We start from the raw sequence: 24710 nt of genomic DNA on the forward strand, positions 1-24710 counted from the left end.
GGCTATTGACATTGGGAGTCTGATTGAGGCTCAACCTGACCACATTGCAAATGATCGCCCGCATTAATTCGTTCTGTCTAGAAATGATTCGGGCTACACAGTATGTATGCAGGAGATGCTTTAGTTTTGAATCACAAATTTCTATTCGTTGTGGATGTGTTAACTTAAACCGCAGGTCTCTAGAAGTCATCGAAAGTCTGTTCAAAATCGTATCAGTGTCATGGGCAAAATCTGATTTCAAACTATTTCAGTTCCATTCTTCAATTTGGCCATACTGAGTGTACGAAATATATGCTAGTCGAGCTAATATACTTTCGCTGTTTTCAGGTTGTTTCCAGCCCAGCTTCTTCATCGAATTCCAGTTATGCCAAACATACCACTAGTTATCGGCCCATTTATCACGCTTAACAAGCACTTTAACAGTCGATTTATTAACCGCGTTTGCATAATCTGCCCACTCCATACTTCTAGCATCTGTCTCATAAAGCATCATTTCGAACCGGGAAAAGAAATACGCAACTACTATATATATTTCTTCATTCGCAAGGCTGAAGGTTCATTTAGCAAGCTGATCGACTCGGTCATTTTGGAAGAAAAAGGTTACTTACTTCATACCAAGACATGCTCTTGAACCTTTGCTAAACGGAGCAAAATACTTTTCTAATGCTTTCTCTTCGTCCCTAAGCCATCGTTCGGGGTCGAATTTTTCGGGTGAAGGAAAGATAGATGCGTTGTAATGGAGTGAATAAGTGGTTTGTGAGATGCTTGTCTATACGTATTTCGCGCACATTAGTAGTGATCCCTCTCCGGCTACCAGGAAGAGTGTATACATACACCGGCGGGTATGAAATGTCCATCTACAACTACTCCTCCATCAGGTACAATACGCGGAAGAGCACCTGGCACAATAGTGTAAACCCGCATGCTTTCCTTGACTACTGCCGTCTGTTGAACATTTTAGTAAAACTCCTTCACCAAAATTTTCATCTAAAGTATTTTCGCGTAGATACGAACGAATAACCTACTAGATATGGCAATCTCTGAACCACCTTGCAATCAAAAGTTTCATGCGATGTGATGCCGCAAGCATTCAGTTCGTCTAGTAATTTAGAAGAAACAGATGGTGAAGAGAGAATGTAGTATAAAGCATTTGCAATCGTACTTCCTGTGGTGTCAGTCCCTGCGAATACGAATAAGAAGGCCTCATCCACCAAGTCCGGTATCGAAAATTCGGAACGCGGTTCTTCGGGAGTTGGAGCAAGAAGAAGATCGAACACGGTATTTGATGACGAGTCATTTTTGGTGAATCCGCGGGAATGTTGTCGAGCAACAGCCATTGTGGCCCATTTTTCACATTTCTAACCAAATATGTGGTAAGTATGAATAGAAATGAAAAACGCTGCATAGGAAATAAAGGAATCATAGAGAAAGTAGAGTGCATTTACATGTCTAATACTTTTCAATCCGGGAACTGTCTTCTGGGCTAGCGACTGAGGTAGGTTTGTTGCCAACCACCCAACAGCGGGGAATGCCTTCACTACAACGATAAAATTAAGGTTAGAGAAAAATGATCAAGAGACACAAAGACTAACGTGAGCAAGCTAATAAATGGGTGGTAAATCTTACTAATCCAAAAATTCTTCAAGAAGGCATCCATACTTGCCAACAATTCCGGATGCTCTTCCTGTGAGTCTAGGAGATCTTGAGGTTCGTCAAAAAGTATTTTAAATAATACTTCCGACTGTTACTCATGACTTAGCATGTCAATTCTTGTGAGAAAAGGGGGAGATGATCTTGAATGATATCAGTGACTAACAGAAATAGAGCGACAGAGTCGATGCATATCAATAGGTCTTTTCTCTTCTCCACGCTTCATCATGATGTTGGCTGCTTTCTGAGCGATTGCGAGGATATCTGGTGCCATTGAATCCGCAGCCTTTGTCGAGAATAAAGGGCTGACTTTTTGTCGTCGTAGACGATGTTCGTGTGGGTCTAGTATGGAAAGAAGAGACTCCGACATGTTTATCTGCTTATAAAAGCCTGGGTCCTTTCGATAAATCGTTCGGTAGTTGAACATTCTATCATAGCTCAATATCTACACTTAAAACTCGTTTACCTCAGGTGCTTACTTTGAATAGAAATCCGGATCATTGACATGGACATGATTGGGAGCAATTCGGATGACCGCAGAATCTGAAAGATGCCATTTAGCCAGATAGGAGCCTTGAGTAGAAAAGAAAACTGACTGTAGTCCGTATGCATTTGCTCAAAACTCCTGCTATATATTCCATCTCGAATGGCGTTATAATAAAATTCATACCAAGAAGTTGCGGCAGCTAGCCTTGGTCCTGGGATTTTGGACAGCGGATGGAAGTATAGACGCTTAAAGGCACAGCCTAGAGAAGTCAAAATCACGGCGATTGTAATTATTTGTAAGAGCAGAGGGATTTGCGATGGAATCAAATAAGTCGAGCGGGAATCTTTAGAAGTATCCATGCTTTAAAGTGGTGCGAATGGTAAAGAAAACAAAGTAGCTCTGTTCGAACAGGAGAGAATCAATACAGGCTTGATAAAGATATGAATCAAATATTCGAATCCGATCGTGGGGGGACGAGATACTTATCGGTCCACCATACCGACATGTTACGTTGTATCACGTTGAAGATTCGCATATCTTTCAGAGTCAGTGCAAGATTGTTCAGCTATTCGAGTGCGGTTGGCGAGCGTCATGCCACGACATACCATGCGGGTAACATTTAATTTAGCTTTTAGGCTCATCTCGAAATCCCCATTAATGTCTTTAATCCTAGCACTATCCAGTAACAAATCCAGTTTCTCGATCAAGGCAGATTGAAATCATAAGCGAAAAATGAAGGGGCAGCATGAACGACCCCGCCTCGTGTCCAGATCCAGAATGATCTGCTCCCCATAACAACCACTTATTTTTCATCAACCGAGGAGATTTTTTGATAGGATATTTGCCTGGGAGCGTTGCAATCAATAGACCGAGAAAGAGACGCTATATGCATTCATGAGTTGATACTATAAAGTTGCACCTTCCACATTTAATCTTCTTTGCATGCCAAGGAAGTGGGGTAGATGCCCACACCATTTTCGAAGTAGAACACATTCCCGTCTTATTCCACAGTTCAAACTATCGAACATCTCTCTCCAATCCCATCTCCTTATGTTTCTTCACTCATTTCAAAATCACCGCTCCTTGTATATAAATGCTTTGTTTGGTGACATGATAAAGTGAGTGGCTTCATTTTCTATGGAAAGTAGAAAGGTACTATGTTCGGTGACACACAACTTGAGCTGTATCTTGGGTCTATGTTTGCTTGTCTCTATGAATTTTCATCGATGAATGAGGTACTCTTCTTTCAATAGGCCAAGAACGACATTCATTGTTCGATATCATGCGGCTATCATATACTTGATATGCATTGCACTTCTGAATCTCTGAAATCACTTACTGATCTCCCTCAGCGTCAACCCATCCCATTTTCTCATACTTCTTTATTCTTCTAATTATCTCCTCGACATCCTTCCAAATCCTCTTTCTGTTTTGCAAACCTTTCAACCTTCCGTCCTTGAATCCTTTTGTAATTCCTAAATACAATTGATACCAATCCAATTTCTTAGTATCAATTCCATCCTCAAACCCCGTCTTCAACGCTCCCTCAATACTCTCATCAAACACAGGCTCGGCAGCTTTCCATTCATCATAAAATTCACGCATTTCTTCCCGGATAATCGAACGCAATGCCACTAATTGCTCATTATGCTCTTGTCGCCTTTTCTCACGAGACTCGAGGTCCGCCTCAGAAGCTGTAGCCCAGAAAGATGGAGGCGTGGGATCGTATATTTCCCAAAACCAAGGCATTTCGGAAATAACAAGCTGATAGAAGAAACCCTGAGAGATTTGAGTAAAAGCCTTAGATACGAGCCGAATGCAGGCAACATCTTTGGATGGAAGATATGATATTATCTCATCTTGAAGTTCTTGCGACAACTTCAGGAATGGATCGTGAAAATCATTACTCGGGGATCGTTGGGGTCCAGGTTTCGAAGGACGAATAGGGAAGGCTGGCGAGCTGAGCGAGAAATGTGGATTTGTAGATATTGCTGATTGAAATATAGAGGGTAAGGCTGGTATGAAAACAGGGTTTGCGGCGAGCCATTCTGTGTCGAGACTATGGTTCCACCATTGTTCACTGCATTGCGTTACAGCGCGGTCGCGAGGGAATTCACAGTAATATTTGTAGCAGGACTCCCTATCGCGCCACTTCATTAGATCTTGTATAGAAGTCTGATTGAAATTAAGCCGTGATGCATGTTTATAGACCTCGAGACAAGTTGGATGGAATGGCATCGCCACTTCCCGTGTATTTGGAGGTATCTGTACATCACGAGGTCAGTCTTCAAACTCTATGTTACTAAGATAATGGTGTATGAACAAAACATTCAAAATTCCGGACTGCAGTCTGGCGATGAGGATATGTCTAATTTTTTGAATTGATGAAAACATCCCCTTTGCTTGAGGCCATGAAGAATTGAAAAGACTTACTTGCCAAATCACTGTGTCTGCTTCTACCTCGTTGGCGAGTCCATGACGGGCCGGCGTTAATCTCACGTCACTAATGTCCCGTGAAGGTACATGATCACCCAGACCGGAGAGAAAGACATCACCCTCGAGTTCGAAACCTTCATCATCATGGCTAGGGCTCCAATTAGGACCTTTGTAAACGAGACATTGTGCCGTGGTACACCCTCTCATTTCTTGAGCAGTGATGAAATTACCATTGTATGCTTTGCTGGCTGAGCATTTGGGACCTGGTAGATGTGTAAATTTATTTTCCCACAGCCCACTTTGTGCTTCTTCATCAGTCATCATGATCTTCTCGACTTTTGGAGGATTTAGCAACTTGTGTTGATCGAATCCTGATAACCATTCGTGATAGAGCTTTGTTTCCTCATCTGAGTCGAAACTACAATCACCGTCGTAGTTATCGATTTCCAGTATACTTCCCGTTTGGGTGTCTCTGCGATCTTCCAGCGTTGAAGATTCTTCAGAAGCATGGTCATTGAAGGAACTCTCGTCCGCGTTTGAATCATACTCCAAAGGCTCATCATCCGATACACTTTCATAGGAATACGACAAACTATCGTCCTCAGCCAGGGGCCTATTGTCTTTGTAGAAAGGTAAATTGTTTTGCCTATTGAGCTCCCCATTTTGTTCTGGAATCAATGCTGTACGATAGAAGAAACATCCATATTCGGTACCGCAATTTTCACCCCCCGGCTCAAACCCCCCCTCCGGATTAGACCAAGAAGCACTTTCGTCATCAATTTCATCTGCAGTCCGATCTCGTCCTATATTAAAGCTAACGCCACAGATTTGACAAGGAATCTCTGAGTAACCTGAAGACACTACGGTTAATAGTTTGGAAGTAGTATGCGTAGACAGGTCTAGTCAAACTTACCCATCTTGAATGTAGGAATTAAGTGAAAATCGAGACAATTCTCAATGTGCGACAATCTACTGACGGAATCTCTGAATCGAGAAAGTAAGAAAGAGCGAGTAATAAGAAACCTGGATACTTAGAGCTTGCTAATAAGCTTATTTAAATAAGTTTTGGCGACCCCGGAATCCGGGTCGATTCAAGATCCACTCCAGGCTACTTGTGGGGATCTTTAGGCAGAGTATCCACGAGACTCTAGGGCCTCAAACACCATTTTCCTAATTTGTGATAGTGAATGATTCTACTTGTCAGTACCAGACATAGCTGCACTGCCTGTAAACCAACTTAGGAAAACGTTGGTGATAGAAGAAGGTACTAGCCTGAATAGGTATATAATGTATTATAAATACGACGCCAGAGCCCTAAGGGGTATGACTGGTCCAATGGTAACCATGTCCATTCTTATAAAATCCATTTTTCTGTGATTATTGGTCTCGACCCACTGCTTCTTAGATGTGCAATCTCACAATTTGGAATTCCTCCTACAGACTGATGGCTACTGGATAAGATGGTGTCATCTCGAGGTCTACTTCCTGGCAGCTTCATCTCGATTCTAATTTTCACTTATTCGCAGCCTCGATATGCCACGATGAGATGCTGTTGCATTTCTAGAATTCTGAAACCAGTATTGTCTACTCGAGCCAAATGCATTCATTGACTTACAATCTGTTGGAGGTAAGTTCTAAAATATAATAATAATATTAATATTCTAATAATAATAGAAGACTTAATCATTTTAATTTAAGGAACAAATCGAATATAATATAAAAGTTGAATTAAAAACAAATTATAAGAAAAAGCTTAATTGAGCTGAATTTGCTTACTTTTTTCTAGGTTTTCTTTAAAGAATATCCTAAGTTTATATAGTTTATAATGAAATTCTAGTAGTTTCTATACTTATAAATAAGATCGATTTAAATCGAATCTTACAGAATCATTTTATATCATAAAAGAAAAATACAACCAATCAATTTAGTTAATTTATTAACAATCTTCTATATGATTCTATCTCATTCTATTTCATTATAAATCAATTTGATAAGAGATATAACTATATTATAATATAATAATATAATTTTATAATATAAAATCATATTATACTTATATTATTAATACATATATAGCTTGATTAGTAAGATATTAATAAGTGATTTAGTATACTTATTATAGAATCTCACACAATCGAAAGTACTAAAAAGGTGAACTAATCTTCCAGTCTTCTCAACGCACCCTAATTCTAATCCCTCCCACAATCAACCCACCACCAATCTTCCCCTCCTCAATCCCCAGTACCACGTCCCAAGCACAACTCCCACATTCAAGAAATCAAAAACTAGCGCTCCCCCAAAGATGATCCCATCATAAATCCACGCATTCTCGCTCGTCATATGAATTCTACTTACCGCAATTGCCCAAGGTAACATCCATAATAAATTACTTCCCAGACTTTGTACAAAATAGAGCTTCGGCACAGTAGCCAGGAGAATAGCGGCAAGTTGCGTAGTGACGGCGTAGAAGATATAACACCAATCGATAGTCCTCCACATGTGTTCTGTGATTTTTGCTACGGCTGCGGATTTGGAGAGGTAGAAAGAAAATTTACGGATACCCCAGAGTGAGAGGAAGATGCAGAATAGACTTTCGATGATAAAGGCAATGACACTAGATATTAGAGCGAAGTGAACAATTTCTGGGACTGTCAGTGTTCCTCCTCTTGTTTTATCCAATAGCTAAAACTGGAGACTTACTTAGAACATCCGCCCTCTCAGCCCTCGGCTTCCTGGTCTCAATCCCAACACCCTTTCTCCAAGCTCCCCACGCATGACCCACAAACGTCGACGTAGATGCCTGCAATGCGTTCACAGGAACCATAACAATACCCCATCGGATATTATTGAATACTCCCCATGCAGTAGCATAATCAAGACCCATAGATACGATACCATGGATGAGCCATAGATAGATCGCATTGCGGAGAGCGGATTCGAGGAATGTCCATTTTCCTGGTTTGAAGAGTGTTTTGAGTGCTAAGAATGTGATTTTAGGTTCTGGTTCGGCTGCGCTATCAGACTCGGATGGCGATGGCGACCGCGATGGAGACGCCGACAAAGATGCGGATTCGCGTATAATGGGAGGCGAAAAAGTGGACCGTTGCATCTTCAAAGCAAGATAAATAAAATAAAGTAAGCCACATCCTGCAGAAGCAAGATCACATGCCATTCTAATCAACGCCTGTGTATTAACAGTCGGTGTGAAAGAGCCTATATGGAACTTTGAAATGATAAGCAAGTCCAACAAAATATTCACCGCAAATTGTACAGAACTGATCAACAGCGGTACATCTGGGTGATCCAACGCTCGTGTTGAATTGGCAACCGCAGTGCTCATTGCACTGGATAGTGCCTGTACCGATGAAATTCTCACATATGTAAGACTAGCCTTTCTTACAATCTCAGGTACGAAAGCCGCGGCAAGATGTTCAGCACTTGCGAGAAAAATTATCATGAGTAGAGTACCGAATAGGATTTGAACGCAAATCAGGGTGTAGGTAAGTGTTAATCGTGAACGAAGACTCCGATTTGATTCATCAGCTATGATGACCCAGACGGCTCGAGGGAGCCCTTCGTTGAGTACCTCTACAATTACACCGATATAGGTGTATACATCTGTGGTTACAACCTGGGTAGAGTCGATGTTGGCTACCCATAGTTTGCTAAGGGTAGAGTAAAGAGCTGGGAGGATGAAGGCTCCTGTGTTGAAGAGAAGTGAGCCGGGGTATCTGTGGGATATTAGTACCACTGGGCGAGACAAGAAATGATAGACTCAGCTCACGTTTCCCGGTCAAAAGTTCTTCTCCATTGAGAAAGAAACTCCATGATGTATCTCCATTTACTATCGGAACTCGTGACGCTTTCTTCTTCTTGTACCACCTCCTCGGGTTCTTCGTCCACTCTCCCTACCGCCGCATTTAACCTATCATCTTTCGTCGGTATCATTCTGTATCTAATTTTGGAAGATGAAGAAGACGAACTCATGTTGAGCAACGTGAACTAGTAACCATCTTTATCACTGCCATTTTAAAGGACAGAAATGAGGGGAAATCTGCAAATGACCCATTGTAGAAGAAGCATCGTGATGCTACTCTTGATTGTGGCTTTATGCATGGGAATTCTGGAAAGATTGACAAACCAATAAAACTTTTTGGAATGGATTGTGGTGGTGTTTTCATTTGTGGTGTTTCTACTTTACGATTCTGCACTTGCGGTTTGCTAAGATCTTTGGGTGATTCTGGACAATCATATTCAGATACACAATCAAAACGTTACATCGAGGACTGTCAAGCATTTTGGGGACAGAACACGAAACTTCTGTATTTGTCCAGATGATATCGCGATTTGATTCTTTATCTGCGATGTGAGTTGTTATAAGGAAAGTTCCTCTGAATAAAGAATGCCATGACATACGCACTAGAATATGTATCATTCTCTGTTTGACAAATCTGGTGATATCTACTAGTATCATCACTATTCATCTCGAGGAAAACAGATGACAATGGATTGAATAAGTATTATTCAACCACAGACGAAGTGTGAGGCATTATATCCTCGAAGACCCCACCATCGATAGAACAGAGTCCGAACTCCCTCCAGCCCTCCGAAATATGTACACAGGTGCGTCGTGCTGCCACACAACCCAGGCCTCTTCCAAAGGGCGAAAGGGCGTATTTCTTCAATTTTTGGGATTTTGAAAATGCTGACTAAGAAAAACTTGTTCAAAAAAAAAAAGTGCTAAGAATTTTCGAGTGAAAAACAGGGCTTACATCTACCTCTCCCAAAAGTTCTCTTAATGCTTTTCAAAAGACCTCTCCTCACACTTCGGAAGAGGCAGTATTGCGGCCAATGAAAATCCGCTTACCGTCAGGGGTTTAATTGCGGGGCCCACCCACTAATAACTTCTTTAGCAACTAATCTTATTTAGTTTTATCGCTGCCATAAGATCTAAAAGCTCCGACGCTTCATTCTTCAGGCATCTCCTATCGTCTTACCTGCCAGATCTTGTATCGCCGACGACTATCAAAATTTTAGCTCATGATTAATTATTATAATGTATTTCATCACAAACTATAACGTGTTTTGTCACCGAGTAGATTATATTACCAAGTGGATCACTTTCACCTCAATTCTTGATCTTTTACTTCAATATACATTTTATTAATCAATTGAAATATAATTGAATAATAAAGAAGCTTGAATACTTTTAGTTATTGAAGTTATTTAAAAAAATAAAAAACTTAATATTTGAAAAGCTATTAAGCTATATAATTTATTATATATAATACTCAATTATAAAATGAATAATTTTATTCCCTATATTAAAACTTAAGTGAATTATTATAATTTTACAGAATTAAAAGAGAAAATAATTATTCAATATATACTTGATATAGATTTAAAAGGATTTTCATTTAAATTTAGAATAATAAAAGATATAGCAAATCATATTCTTGAATCGAAAGGTATAAAGTGTATTGGAAAGCTTTGGATATATCGATTTGTAAAGCATTGAATTGAATTAAAAATATGTTTTAGTTATGTTTATAACTTTTAAAGGGCTTTTTATAAAAATCCTAAGCTTATTAAGAAGTGATTTCGATTAATTTCGAATATACAAATGAAATATAATATTCTTAATTGTGATTTCTATAACTTCAACGAAATAAGCTTTATAATAAATATAATATATCCCAAAATAATAGTAACTAATACTAAACGAAATAGAAGAAGTAAGGCAATATAATTAAACAATAGTGTTACGAGAGCTGTCTCTAGGGTCACGTGGAAGTGTCTAGAGATCTCTCGAGATGGTTTAGACTAGACTTTAAATAGGAATTCAATAAGGTTATAATTATTACAATTCTTGTAACTATAATAATGAAACTAATAATTGTTCTTAAACACAAAGCTCTATATTATAATAAAACCTATTCCCTTATATAGACCTTTGTACCTTATGAATCAATAAGTCGATTACTATAAAGCCGATTTCGACAAGTCGATTTCCTGATTATGTGATGTTCATTTTGTAACTAATAATAATGCTACTGCTTATCTAATCTATACTTTCTAGCCGATTGTTCCTACAGCGCTGTTTTCGTTATAATCCATGTTGTGGTGCGGGTACCTCCGTAACAAATAGGGAATGAGCTATAGCGATTATATATGATAATAAGGAGAGTGAAACTATATTCTCATTTCTAATGATTTAAGGATAGGTTTATCTTTTTAATTAGTATATTGAAATCGATTTTCTTATAAATTAGATTATTAAATCTACATTTAATGAATGAATAAATAATAAGACGAGGTTAGAATGATTGAAATATTTCAATAAGTATATTAAGAATTGAAAAAAGGACAAATATCGAATATTGGTATTAAATAAGTATAAAAGTTATAAATTAAGAGCTTTTCAAGTATACTACAAAAAGAATAATATTAAATATATATATTTATTATTATATTCAAGTTATTTAATTCAATCACTTAATATGGGCTGTTTTAGCAACCTGAAATATTTATATGATACTCAAATTGATAAATTCATTAAGGTATATATCAATTATATTTCGAAAGTTGAATTCTTTATAGCTTTCAAAGTTGTATATAAAGAATCAATTATCTTTTAGAATATGAAATCAAAATTTCAAAGAATAGATTTAATCCTATTTAATTCTGAAGCTATACTCTCGAAATTAGATATTCGAATTCGTATATCTACCCCTTCTTTTTTCAATCTAAATTAATAAATCTTTCAAACTCTTTATAATCTAATTAAAGCTCTTTTTCAATCAACATTAGTTAAATCTCGAATAACTTATTATTAATCAAGCTCTTCTATATTTATATTTGAAATTATATTAGCTTTAATTAAAAATATAAAGAGATTAGCTTATAAGAATATATTTTTAAATATAAAGATTTATATATTTCGAATAGTAAATAAAGTATTAAGTAAATATCGATATATAAAAAAAACTTAATTATATTAAGGAGGAATGCTTATTGAATAAAAGGCTTTTGATATATTATTTTAGTAAGAGGTTGATGTTCAGATTCAATATGATGAGTATTAAAATAAGGGAAATTTTATTGAAGAAGTATTTTCTAATAGGTGTTATAATAAGTATAGAAAATCAGGTTATAATTCAAGAACTTGTTAAAACAATATAATAAATCCTAAATTATTAGATTCTTAATAATTTTAATTAATTAATTCAATTATTGTTGAATAATATAAGTTTAAAGTGGTAAATTGAGGTGAAAGTGATTCATTCGGTGATATGATCCACTCGGTGATAAAACACGTTATGCAAAATGCATCTAATCCCCGCATCGGCTTTAAGGCGGGGTAGCTGTTTTCTTTATCTTTCCTGTGGTGTCTACCCACATTCATAAAAACACATACATCATCTATCATTCTTTCCGTCCTCCTTCCGAAGTAATAAATACATCGAAGCTTCTCCCTTTCTCTTGTTTCTACAAGCAAAAAAAAAAATCTACTCATCCAATTCATGAACACCATAACCACCCTCCCAACCACTCTAAAAAGCAAAGCTCAAGCTCTCATCTCCACAATGTCCCTCCCCAAAACCTACAAAGCTGCTCTTTTCGAAAAAGCCGATAGTCCACTCGTTATCAAAGACATTGAGCTCAGGCAACCATCCGTAAATGAGGTTCTCGTGAAAGTCATTGCATGTGGAGTATGTCACTCCGATGCCGTCGTCCAATCTGGCGGGTTTGGAAACGGGTTTCCGATTATCCCCGGCCATGAGATAATTGGTACCGTTGCTGCTGTCGGAGAAGGTGTGCAGAAGTGGAAGGTTGGAGAGAGAGTAGGAGGTCCTTGGCATGGAGGTCATGATGGCACTTGTAAACAGTGTAATCGAGGACAATTGTATGTTTTCCCTCTCACTCTTCTCACTCCTTTCTGCAACATAATTTGTGAGTTACTAACGATCTGATTCCGCAGCCAAATGTGTTCCAATGGTGCCATCAATGGTGTCACTCGTGACGGGGGATTCGCCGAATATGTTCACCTTCGAAGCGAAGCCGTAGTCAGAGTTCCAGAAGATGTCGATCCTTATGAATATGCACCAGTTCTCTGCGCCGGTATCACCGTCTTCAACAGTATGAGAAAATTACAAATTACACCTGGTGAAGTTGTTGCTATTCAAGGATTGGGTGGATTGGGACATTTGGCTGTACAGTATGCAGCTAAGATGGGATTCAAGGTTGTAGCTATCAGTGGAGGTGACAAGAAGAGAGAGTTTGCTCACAAGCTGGGTGCTCATGAGTACATTGACGCATCGAAGGATGACCCCGTTAAGAAGTTGACCGAAATGGGAGGAGCAGCCCTAATTGTTTGCACGGCTCCAAACCCAAAATCTATTTCTCCTTTGACTGGTGGATTGGGTGCGGGTGGAAAGTTGCTCATTTTGGCTCCTTGTGGTGGTGTGGAGATCAACTCGGTGGATCTCATCATGAAGATGGCTTCTGTCTGCGGTTTCCCATCTGGCCATGCGTTGGATAGTGAGGAGGCTATTGAGTTCACCAAGTTGCATAATGTTCGTTGCATGATTGAGAAATTCCCATTGAAGGATGCTCAAAAGGCTTATGATCACATGTTAAGTGGTGATGTTAGGTTCAGAAGTGTTTTGGTCATGGATCAATAATTTTTTACGCGAAACGAAGAAATGAATAATGGACTGGAAATTTCTTATGGCGGTCCGTCGCTTTATACTCAAAAATGCAAAAGCTAATGGAACGAGATTGAGTGAGGTAGTTATCAAGGTATCAATAATATATTATCAATATTCGAAAAGAAAATTTACCTTTGCTTTGCTTGAAAATAGTCGTGAATATCTCGGTTTCTGCCTCGGATATCTGACTGATTAGTGATCATGTTAGTGAAAGATAAATTGCTGTAGTAAGATAGCCTCATATTGACCTTCTGAATGGGGAAGTTTTAAGACTTGGCGAGCCTGAAATTGATTTCACAAGTCATGGATCTCTTTTCGAATGTCAAATGAGGGAAACCAATCACCCTGTTCGTACTTCTTCCAGGAAGTTCTTGAAACATATTCATTTTATGTACCTGGGGTATTATATGTATTTTTTAGTGGGCAAAAAGGATATCGATCTTACATCCAATTCGAGTTAACCATCGCGATTTATACTTTCAGATATGCAACAAAAGTCCATAGTGAGTTGTAAGTATCCAATCAGTTGGAGTACAAATCGACTAGAGCGATCTTGATTTCTCAGACATGCAACAAAATGGTCTGATGAACCATTGAAATAGCTGGGAATGTAATATGTATAGATAGATGCGAAAGTATATCCTTTAGTCTGGAATAGGAGGAGCATTTACTACCACCCGCAGGATCAAGCACCCAATCAGATAGGCTGGACGATATCCTATCTGCGATGTAGCCTACCTCGTAGGGGAGAAAGATAATCTCACAAGATTTGTTGAGACTCGCGAGCGAATAGCATCTGAATCGCACCTTGAGCGTGTGTTGAAGTCAATCAATTAAACTTTGTGTAACCATTCGCCTGCTGCCTGCCCTATCCTGGCTGATGTGCTTACACCCAATCATTCACTGCCAGCAGTTCATCAATAAATCCCTTTAAAACCTTGAATCAAATTCGATTATGATTATCATAATCCAAGCATTTAATTCTGCTATTCATGTATCCATTGGTTGTATAATACAGGAATTGAGTGATCGCTGACGTCGCACAATTGACGTCATTCTGCGCACCCCCTGTTTCCTCGAGGGAAACTTGGCAAGAAGCGAAATTCTTGTGATGATGGGGAGGAGGATTGAAGGGGAGAAAGGAGATAAGTATCACGAAACTGCTCGTATTTTCATAGAGATTTCTCATTACTGAATAATCAAAGATAATATACACTACAAGCTTTCGCCAAAGTCATATACTCCAAATAATCATTTGCATCCTTGAACAAATCTCAAACCTCAAAACAATCTATACCAACCATCAACATGCCTCTTTTCGGTCGCCATCAAGAAGAATATGAGCCAGAGCTAGTGGTAGAAGAGCCCAAGCGAAGCTCATCCATCTTCCACCGTAACCGTGCCGAGTCTATCTCACAATCAGAACGTTCCATGTCCACTGTCTCCTCTACTCCATCTCACAGTAGTCGCAATCGCGGATTCTTACACAAGAACCGAGAAGTTCAAGACCCAGTTATCGCAGCTGCAGAGCAAAGAATCATCAATGCCGAACAAATGGAGAGAGAAGCCGACCGAGCATTGATTAATGCTAGAGAGGCGGTGGCAGAAGCAAGAGAACACATGAGACAACTCAAGTTGGAGATGGAAGCACAGTAAGTCATTCAAACTTTGAAGACGACAAATTTACAAGATACTAATCTATTGTGTAGAGCAAAAGCATTGAAGGTTCGACAAGGACAAGCGAACAACATCTACAAGAGAGCCAAACCTCTTGGTCGTAAGTGACTAGCTTGATACCATTCATTTTTAGAATCTCATCGCTGACAGTAGTCATTAGGCCATCAGGTCCCAGGCTTGTAAAGAGTATCATATTCAATGTGATACTTATCACGATTCGAGGTATCTTCTTCGAGATAATCTGTATGAATATTTAGCGGGACCGGTGTTGGGAGGATGATTGTTTTTCCAGCGTGGAGTTGACGGAAGCGAGTGAGACTTTTGATAATATGGTTGGGATGGAAGCAACCAATCAATGTACTATTATTATGATCATGATGGGAACGAATACCATTGATACCAATTTTCTTGAGACATGACGATAATGAATATCTGATTGATGATGTCTTGGTAAATAGTCCATCGTGTTGGCCTCGTGTGTATGTGCCATCTTTTCTTCATGAACATCGTGATTGTGATCAGGAGCACGCCCGCCAATATCAAGTGGGAAGATATATTTTCGTAGGTTTCGCAAAACATGATGCTATTCCCAAAAATAGGTGATGTTGTGATGGGTGAGAATGACAAACTTGCAGCATTGGATTGGATTGGATTGGATTGGATTGGAGAAAGAGAAAGAGAAAGAGAAACTTCTCGGAAAGGCACATGATCACATGATCACATGACATGACCCCGCGCCTCCGCCTTTTGTTTTTTTGGAAACAACTTAGATCTCAAATCAGGTAAGACTCACCTTGGCACTCTTCCTAAGATCACCGGAGACCAGGAACACGGGGACTCCCACAACCCTCCCAAAGCTTCATTTCTGAATCATAATCTGCTCCCGTTCCTTTCCTTTCCTTTCCTTTCCTCCTTCTCTTTCCTTTGTGACCTCGTGGACAATTTCATTGTCATTTTCCTCTTTTTTGCTCGAATGTATATGTCTTCGTCTCCCAAGGTTATTTGAATAGAAGGATAAGAAGGCCTTTTTGGTTGGAATAGTTGCTTTCCTTTCGTCTCAACCGCATTTCGTACATATTACTGTTACTCTCTGATCAGCAGTGAGGAGAAGCCTCAATCATGATTTCGTTCTCAATACATATCAATTCACGACCGCGGATATCTTTACTTCTGCTGTGTTTGTTCTGCGCATTATCTTTCTCAAGTGGCGTATATGGGAGGTCAAACGATGTTAGACGACCGAATGATTGGATTCAACGACCACTTACGAATAATGAAGATATCACGATCAATGGGAGCCCTCAAAAGCCCATGCAGCCCGAAGACCCAAATGTCCTACCGGCAATGTTGAGCGCGCTGGACGTGCTACAAGGAGACTACTTTGCGACATGGCAAGGCATTTATCCAACAGGAATTGATTGGACATCTGCAGTGATTGGTATAATACTCTGTTTCCACGTTGAAATATTATAGAGCAAGAACTAACAATACCTTCTAAACAGGCACTTATGTTGCTGGCGCACTCACCACTATCACCAAGTCCTTTTCTGAACTTTCCTCATCGAGGACGAACGAGAACATTATCAATAAATACTTTACTGAAGTCATTGGGTTTTATTTTGGCCAGGATGCTTTCTCTCTACGACAGCAAGCCTATGATGATATGTTATGGGTAGTTCTTGGTTGGTTGGATACCGTCAAATTCATTGATTTGCATTCTAAATTACACTATTCGAACGACTCTCAACCAGAGTGGTACGGACAACAATATAAATCTGCATTTGCACACCGAGCGCGACTATTTTGGGAATTGGCATCACAAGGATGGGATACCACTCTCTGTGGAGGTGGGATGATATGGTCTCCATACCTTACTCCGTACAAGAATGCAATCACCAATGAGCTCTACATCGCAGCTTCGATATCGATGTATCTATATTTCCCTGGAGATGACAATCAATCCCCATTTATTCTTTCCAACCCTACATATCCACCTCGCGATCCGAAATATCTACAGGCCGCTGTTGATGCTTACAGATGGCTGAATGGTTCAAATATGACGGATTTGCAAGGGTTATATGTCGACGGATATCACATCTCGAATCTTTCTGGCGGTGACAATGCCCATTGCGATTCTAGAAATGAGATGGTATATACCTACAATCAGGGTGTTTTGCTTACTGGACAACGCGGTTTGTATGACGCGACCGCGGCACGATCATACCTTGTGGATGGCCATAAACTCATCGCGAATGTTATTAATGCCACAGGCTACGATCTGAAAGATAATGTTGCCATCTCACCGCCACCTAAAGATGGCTCTGCATTGGCAAAATGGTTTGGTCTTGGTAGGAATGGAATATTAGAAGAAGCTTGCGATTCGAGTGCTTCGTGTTCTCAAAATGGACAAACTTTCAAAGGCATATTCTTTCATCATTTGACTGCATTCTGTAGTGGCTTGCCACGAGAGCCTATTGCAGGGACGAAAGAGAGTTTAGAACTTGACAGACAGTGGCATTCTGACAAATGCTCAAAGTATACAAAATGGATCAGGCGAAATGCCGAAGCTGCGCTGAGTACCAAGAATGAAAAAGGGAAATTTGGTATGTGGTGGGGTGTACCGGCTACTCAGAGTTCATTCGCAGACTTTACAGAGAATCAGAACTCGGGAGATTCTGTAGATTATCGCAATACTGGAGTTCCAAAGAATGCCGAATGGAGAGGGGAAGAATACCCCAAAGAAGCGAGAGTAAGCAAGATTAGAGAAGGTGTAAATAACGATAGTGGGGTAGAAGATCCCAATGATCGAGGTAGAGGAAGAACTGTAGAAACTCAGGGTGGAGGATTATCTGTCTTGAGAGCATTATGGGAGGTAGAACTGAGATAAATGCATATATATATATATATAGCTATTTTGGTTGTTATTTTTTACAGGAGGATCGTCTAAGATTTCGGCGTTTATGTTTATAGCGAGATCTATTTATGAATTTCACTAAAGATTCTATTTCGCAAGAAACTTATTATTATTATTAGATATGTTCGTAGGAGAGTCTACTTTACTACCAGTGCAACTACTTCACTATGTGACTTTATCAAGCCTATTTTCCATGAAAGAAAGATGGATTAGAAAGATGGATGAGAAAGATGGATTAGATAGATTATTCCTTATTAAATTGTCCAAATACCTATCTAGTGACAGGTGGTCCCCTAAATAGCTCGAGACCCTTGAACCCTCAATACCAATATACACCCTCGACTTTCAGCCACAATCCAGAGCATCAGCCACAAGCGAATCGCTGAAGCTAGGTACCTCCCTAGGTATTCCTTTAGCCTCCACTGTGACAACGTTACCATGTTTCACTTCATTCAAACTGTCCTGATTTATTCATTTGATCTCATTGTTCTCTTGAAAGCTTACACATCTATCTTGGAGATATTTCATTGAGGATTTCGAGGACAGTGATGCTTCGTGTTCTCTAATGCTCTTTACCTAGGTATTGTCGCATAACGACCGCGACGCGTAATCTACCGGATACCATAGCTTTCACAATCCGTCAATTACACATACAATCGTTCTTTCAACATCCTCACCGAGCAACGACTATCTACAACCATTTGGTTGGAGGTTGATTGACACAAGTACACAGGATGGTTGGGTTTAATGTATGTCAATCTTGGAAATCTCTCAAAGCTGCCTCCCATTACCTGCACAATCCCAACTTCATTCCTAGCTGTGCGTTGCTAACCCTCTCTTCTCTCCCCAGTTCTTCCGCATTCTAGGAGACATCTCCCATACTCTCTCAAAATGTATCCTCATATTCGCTATTCACCGTAACTCTTCTGCGGAAGGTATGTTCCCCGCTATCACCCACCTCTTCCGCTCCCCTCCTACCAACAACCCCCAAAACTAACATCTCCCAGGTGTCTCCCTCATAACCCAATCTCTATATGCCCTCGTCTTTATAACTCGCTACCTGGATCTCTTCTCTGGGATTTTTATCCTTTGGAATTTCGTCCTCAAAGTCTTCTATATAGGTTCTTCTCTCTATATTCTCTTTTTGATGTTAAGAGTGTATGCGAGAACGAGGGAAAGAGAAAAGGCATGGAAACTTGGCGGATTGTGTTTTGTGGGAAGTGCGGTATTGGCACCAATTGCAATGATGATTTTTGAGAGAAAGTATGGTTGGGGGTTTATGGAGGCGAGTTTATTCCTCAACATTTGAATATGGACAATACTAATCAAAATGAAAATAGGTCCTCTGGGTCTTCTCCATTCTTCTCGAATCAACCTGTATCCTCCCTCAACTTCTCCTTCTCCGTCAAACCACAGTCCCAACAGTCCTCGATTCCTTCTACCTCGTAACACTCGGCTCTTACCGTTTCTTCTACATCTTGAATTGGATTTGGCGTTCCTTGGACATCAATGATCGTTCTCCAGATGCGATATCAATTATTGGTGGTGTGATCCAAACGGCGTTCTATATCGATTTTGCTTGGGTTTATTATACAAGACAAAGAGTTAAGTTGAGGAATGGAGGAGTTGTTGATGCGGATGATATCAGTAGAGGCTGGTTGTTGAACAGAGTGTTGGGCAATAAACACATGGTGGGCACGGATGATGATGATGAAGGGGATGAAGAAGCAAATACTGTCGGTAGACAGGAGCCAAGTCGAAATGGTACTAAATGGGGAGCAAGAGGTATTTCAGTTAGTGCAGATGAGGGAGTTCTTGCAGGCGAAAGTCATAGACAAGCAGGATTTGAAGGACAAGAAAGTGGAGTTGTTGGTGCGGATGTGGACAAGGATGCGAAAATGAAAGATCCGGATGAATTGGCGAGGATTTTGGATGAGGATGAAGGGGAAGAAAGTGAAGAGGATGGTACGTTACCCATACCTGGAGGAAGTGGAAGTGGAGTCAGTAATGGATCAGAGTGGAGGGCATAGTGGTGGTGATTTGATTAGGAATAGAAGTGAAAATAGTCAATTCCATGAGATGCAAGGGCAATTATGTACTCGTAAGATTCAACAGATATGAAATGGGAATTTGGTGGATAGGCAAATGCATAAGGATCTAGGATGGATGATTCATGGATGAGGTTTAAAGGGATTGTTTGTTCGTTTCGTTTTTGTATTTGGAAGGGAGAAATACTTGCTGGCTAGGTAGCTATGTAGCTTGTAGTGACGAATATCAAAATTTCAAGGACTGACTTGGGTGATGTAGATTGATTTTGTTTGTAGTGACTGTGGTTGTGGTTGTGAATGTGGTTGTGGATATGCAATGCTCGAGTTTCTCATAGGGTTGCCTTTGGCTGGAAGATGATAATGATGGGAATGATGGGAATGATGGAAATCTAGACCAATCTGAAAACAAACCCCGATGTTCCGAGGACCCTAGGTACTTGATAATGAGTCTTATATAGATGGTTCGGACTACTGTAGGTTGGTATGGATAAATGCAACATGATGTGTGTATTTAAGAAGAGGGGGGGTGGATAGGAGTGGGGGTGGAGGATGGGTTGGGATGGGTTGGGGTGGGATGGGATGAGGTTGGAGATTAGATTGAAGTTGGGGTAGGATGAAAAGGGGGTGGGGTAACATTAGAGGCTGGGATGGAAGTTGGGGATATGATCAATGGAATGAGGTGAGATGGAATGAGGTGAGGTAGAGTGGAATGAGAAGAATAGACTGAGGGGATGTGATTGTGAGTGAGCTGGCTAGGGATGAGAGAGTACATAGGAAAGAATGTGATATTTGGAATGGTTGGGGATTATGGGATGAATGGATAGAGGGAGAATTTGGGGAGATGGAATGAGGAGAGGTGAATTAAGGTGGATAGAGAAGATTGGGCTGGGTGGCTGTGAGTGGTAAGTGAAATGGATTGAAAAGAATGAACTGAACTGAGGGGTAATGAGTGAGACGGTTGGAGATTAGAGGGTGGATGGGGAGGATGAGGAGTGAGAGGAGTGGGTGAAGAGATGGAGCTAGGTAGAGATTGGGAGCAGGTTTGATGTCTTTGGGAATGGGAGTGGGAGAGCAGAGAAGAGGAGATGTGGGACTATGGGAATAAGGGTTTGAGGATATGGTGGGAGTAGGAATGGGAATAGAAGGAAAAATGTATAATGTGGGAAGACATATGATGTGAGAAATGCGGATGCAGATAGGAGAGGAGAGGAGAGGAGAGGAGAGGGGCTTTATGGAAGATATGTCTATGATTGGATTTATTGCTTCCATCATTTTGAAGCTCGGGTATGAAGTCAAGAATATACAGAGATGGAAAGATGGAGACATGGGAAAGGAATTCTGTAGATCGCCTGAGAGATGTAAAGGTAGTGCTATATTCACGGAATTAGAAAATGTTTGATAGATGTCGTATAGATGAGATCGACTCTCAGCAGTGAATCTCACGGTCTTGAATTTTTTATAGTTTGGCAGGGATTTTATGTTTGAGTGTTGAGGGAGTGGAAAGTCGAGCTTATAGAGTCGAAGTTTTTGAAGAGGTTAGGGTTGGGGGTAGAGGATTTTATAATGATAGGGTGTTGAATGGAATGGGGTTGAATGGGAGAAGAGTGGATAGGATGAGGGAATTTAGAGGATGGAACGAAAGAGGACATTGATTATCTATCTAATATGCATGGAAATCCCAAGGGAAGATTGGTGGTGGTAAATTTACTTATTTAAAAAAATGGGGATGAATGAGCCTTGTGGAGGTATTGAGATACAAATGATCACCGATGTTGATGGTGATGGTACTGGTAAGTCTGAGGAGAAAAAAAGAGGTTCCTTAAATTTTCGATGGGAACTAGAATAGAGAATAGAGATGAGGATGGAGATGGATATGGGACGGACAGTTAGTTAGACTAAGGGTTTGTATGGGGAAAAGGGGAAGAGAAGATGAAATAATTGAGATGGGTTTTCGTGTAGGGGGTTATATGGTTGGTTATGGAGTGGGGGGTGGCTGACAGTGAAGGGACTTATAGAGGATAAATGAGATAATACTAAGAGGTGAAAGTCAGGGAGTAGGTACTTGTGAGTATTCTAGATTAGAGGAATAGACAGTGGGCTGTGCAAAGATTAATTGATCGTAGACAGGAGATAGGAATTAGAAGTGTACGTTCTATATCTTCTCACATTCTACGTCAATTGACTAGGTAGTTTGAATACACAGCATAGTTTAATAAGAAGAACATAGCTATTTCATAAGATCTAATGCTTATATTTTCTGCATTACTTTAAGTGAAAGCTTATTAGGGTTTAACTATTAGACTCGATTTAATGATGATATTCTAGTCATTTTGATAAAATCATTATACATATTTGTTCAGGAGATTCGATCTACAAATTCCAGGGGTAAGTCGGGTACCCTACTTTCGGGCCACCCTCCTTTTGGGCCACTTTTTACACCAAAAATGAAATTTATTGAAAATTTATATATATATAATTTAGATCATTTTTAATTTACCTTGAAAATTTCAGATTTTTTAGGAATTTTCTATATTGAGATCTAAAACTTCAAAATATCGATTTTTAAATTTGTATAAGAATTACATACAAATTTAAAGCTTTTATAAAATCTTTAATAATTTTTTAATAAAAATTAATAAAAATAAATTAAAATTTTTTATTATAAATTTTTATTATAAATTTATAATATATTTATTTTAAAGGATTCAGAAAAAAAAAGAAAATTTCCTATAAATAAATATTTAAAAGAATAACCTTAAAATTATAAAAATTATTTATACTACTCTAAACTTATTATATATTATATATCTATATTCATTAATTTTTTCAATTTTTTTTAATTTTTTTTTTAATTTCTATATAAACTTAAATTTAAAACTTTCAAAAAGATATATAGTTTTCTTTTAATAATTATTATTATTAAAAAGTTATTAAAGATCTTATAAAAGTTCTAAATTTATATATAATTTTTATACAAATTAAAAAATCAATATTTTAAAGCTCTAAATCTCAATATAGAAAATTCCTAAAAATTTCAAAATTTCAGACTAAGCTTAAAATAATTTAAATCATATATATTCAAATTTTTATTAAATTAGATTACATATTGATAGAAATATTAATAGGTTAAAAAAAGATTTTTAATATAAAAGGGTAGTTTAAAACAAAGTTGGTCTGAAAGTAGGGTGATCAATTTAGTAGATGAATTAGAAGATCAATTTGATTAGTGAGTAATTCTAAAGAAAGCTAAGTACTCGAGTAGTCACTCTTTGATCAATAGATGATCTTTAATAGGGCAGTAGAATTAGATTTCTTTCTTCTTTTATATACGACTTAGTATATAAATTAATTTCTTATAAGTAGAACAGATTACGAAGTAATTCAGACTCTTTTAATAGTAGTTTTATTTGTATTCAGTGATACTATTATTCAGGGCAGAATACCTAGTTACTGGACACGTTGTGAACCGTCATTCCAGTTGTTTTAGCCATGTCATAAGACTTCATAAATATTAGACAGGACTTCTTTTTTAGAGATATTGATGTTGAGCTTTATCCTGCTAGCATCATTATCTTCATTATCGTTAGTATATCCGTTGATGATAGTGAAGTTGCGACTAAGGACTTCGGATGGGATTTTGAGATGATATTGAGGGATGATGATAGTGAGATATGTGCTTCTCTAAACTGCGGATAGGTACTAGATGTGGAATCGAGATATAGTCTTCGGACTGTGGCCCAATGATACGTGACAGGTGAGACTTCTCCATGGTTCTATAGGGATAGGATGTTCAGTGAGGTTTTGCTGACGGGTATTAGATGGATTATGAGAGTTCCCGGAGATGGGATGGATAGATTCTTGACTGTTTAAAGGTGGTAGAGAGGACTATATGTAGATAACTCGATGGATTATGGTCATGAGTTTTCATATTGTTGTCCAGTTGTGTCAAAGTAAAGACGACAAAGCGGAGTACCGTGTCGACATTGAGAAAAGTTGTGAAATTCCTCTCAGAGACTGGATAAATAAATTACTTCGAGATTTTAATAGAGCACAATACTCTATAGAATCCTGTCTTATCTACAACGTCGTATTTTCATAGAAAACTGTATCCTTCAGATGGAATTCTCACTGTAGACTCCGGTATATATAACGAGTGTCTACACTTCTCATACTCTAGTCTTAGTGACATCTTTCGTCTCTAATCAAGGTATTAAGAGTCTCTCACATTGTCTAGAAAGCTTCCTTGGGCCTAATTTACATATCAATTGAGTGATTGTTGTTATGAGTTATGAATAAGAAAACAGATCAAGATTTTCATATACTAATCGGATCTCAATGAGATGGATCCTAGTCCCCTTTTAATCAAGTATGAATAAATAGTTAATTCTTCCTTTTAGCTTGAAGAAGTGAAATATCTAGATATTTTTACAGCTATAGTCCAACTTAGACTATACTCTAATTAATGCTCCTAAATTTTGATAGAAGTCCAAAGGAAGGTTGGAGACGAACCACTTGTCTCGACTTTTAACTCTGCAGACGAGGGTTTTGAGCTTTAAAATCAAGTGACTCTGTAGATATTCTTCTCTAGTCTACCATATCTAGCTATGATTGCTCTTGAGTTGTAGTAGAACACTGATAGGTTTTAACACATTAGTCGAACGCTCGGATGTCTATATACTTTGGTCAGCACTAGTGTAAAAGTATTCTTATCATAGCAAGGAATTTGGATATATTAAAAGTATAGGAAGACGTGATGTACCTAGAAGTATTCTCTTGTCGTAAGTGGC

At 38.8% G+C, this 24710-nt stretch overlaps 7 protein-coding genes across 7 annotated transcripts; 4 read left to right on the plus strand and 3 right to left on the minus strand.

The window, feature by feature from the left end:
- Positions 1-379: 379 nt before the first annotated feature.
- EAF01_002911 (uncharacterized protein) lies at positions 380-2496 on the minus strand (the record flags this gene model as incomplete). Its single annotated transcript, XM_038911165.1, has 9 exons — positions 380-548; positions 609-769; positions 835-945; positions 1026-1358; positions 1446-1537; positions 1627-1741; positions 1817-2078; positions 2130-2193; positions 2247-2496. 9 exons carry the CDS (start codon positions 2494-2496, stop codon positions 380-382), a joined length of 1557 nt encoding a protein of 518 aa, XP_038774087.1.
- A 976-nt stretch (positions 2497-3472) lies between these two features.
- On the minus strand, positions 3473-5490 carry EAF01_002912 (uncharacterized protein; the record flags this gene model as incomplete). The annotated part of the gene is made up of 3 exons (XM_038911166.1): positions 3473-4402; positions 4571-5424; positions 5487-5490. The coding sequence occupies 3 exons, from the start codon at positions 5488-5490 to the stop codon at positions 3473-3475; spliced, it is 1788 nt and encodes a 595-aa protein (XP_038774088.1).
- A 1288-nt stretch (positions 5491-6778) lies between these two features.
- EAF01_002913 (uncharacterized protein) lies at positions 6779-8560 on the minus strand (the record flags this gene model as incomplete). Its single annotated transcript, XM_038911167.1, has 3 exons — positions 6779-7215; positions 7274-8304; positions 8358-8560. 3 exons carry the CDS (start codon positions 8558-8560, stop codon positions 6779-6781), a joined length of 1671 nt encoding a protein of 556 aa, XP_038774089.1.
- Positions 8561-11972: 3412 nt separating this feature from the next.
- On the plus strand, positions 11973-13420 carry EAF01_002914 (uncharacterized protein). Its single transcript, XM_038911168.1, has 2 exons — positions 11973-12479; positions 12555-13420. Exons 1-2 carry the CDS (start codon positions 12097-12099, stop codon positions 13255-13257), a joined length of 1086 nt encoding a protein of 361 aa, XP_038774090.1. The 5' UTR covers positions 11973-12096; the 3' UTR covers positions 13258-13420.
- A 1172-nt stretch (positions 13421-14592) lies between these two features.
- EAF01_002915 (uncharacterized protein) lies at positions 14593-15144 on the plus strand (the record flags this gene model as incomplete). The annotated part of the gene is made up of 3 exons (XM_038911169.1): positions 14593-14936; positions 14994-15061; positions 15122-15144. The coding sequence occupies 3 exons, from the start codon at positions 14593-14595 to the stop codon at positions 15142-15144; spliced, it is 435 nt and encodes a 144-aa protein (XP_038774091.1).
- Positions 15145-16080: 936 nt separating this feature from the next.
- EAF01_002916 (uncharacterized protein) lies at positions 16081-17848 on the plus strand (the record flags this gene model as incomplete). Its single annotated transcript, XM_038911170.1, has 2 exons — positions 16081-16399; positions 16464-17848. 2 exons carry the CDS (start codon positions 16081-16083, stop codon positions 17846-17848), a joined length of 1704 nt encoding a protein of 567 aa, XP_038774092.1.
- Positions 17849-18609: 761 nt separating this feature from the next.
- Positions 18610-19905, plus strand: EAF01_002917 (uncharacterized protein; the record flags this gene model as incomplete). Its single annotated transcript, XM_038911171.1, has 4 exons — positions 18610-18624; positions 18726-18810; positions 18883-19160; positions 19216-19905. The coding sequence occupies 4 exons, from the start codon at positions 18610-18612 to the stop codon at positions 19903-19905; spliced, it is 1068 nt and encodes a 355-aa protein (XP_038774093.1).
- Positions 19906-24710: the final 4805 nt, after the last annotated feature.

The sequence above is a fragment of the Botrytis porri genome (genome assembly GCF_014898465.1).
Source record: "Botrytis porri strain MUCL 3234 chromosome Unknown BPOR_003, whole genome shotgun sequence".
NCBI lineage: Eukaryota > Fungi > Ascomycota > Leotiomycetes > Helotiales > Sclerotiniaceae > Botrytis > Botrytis porri.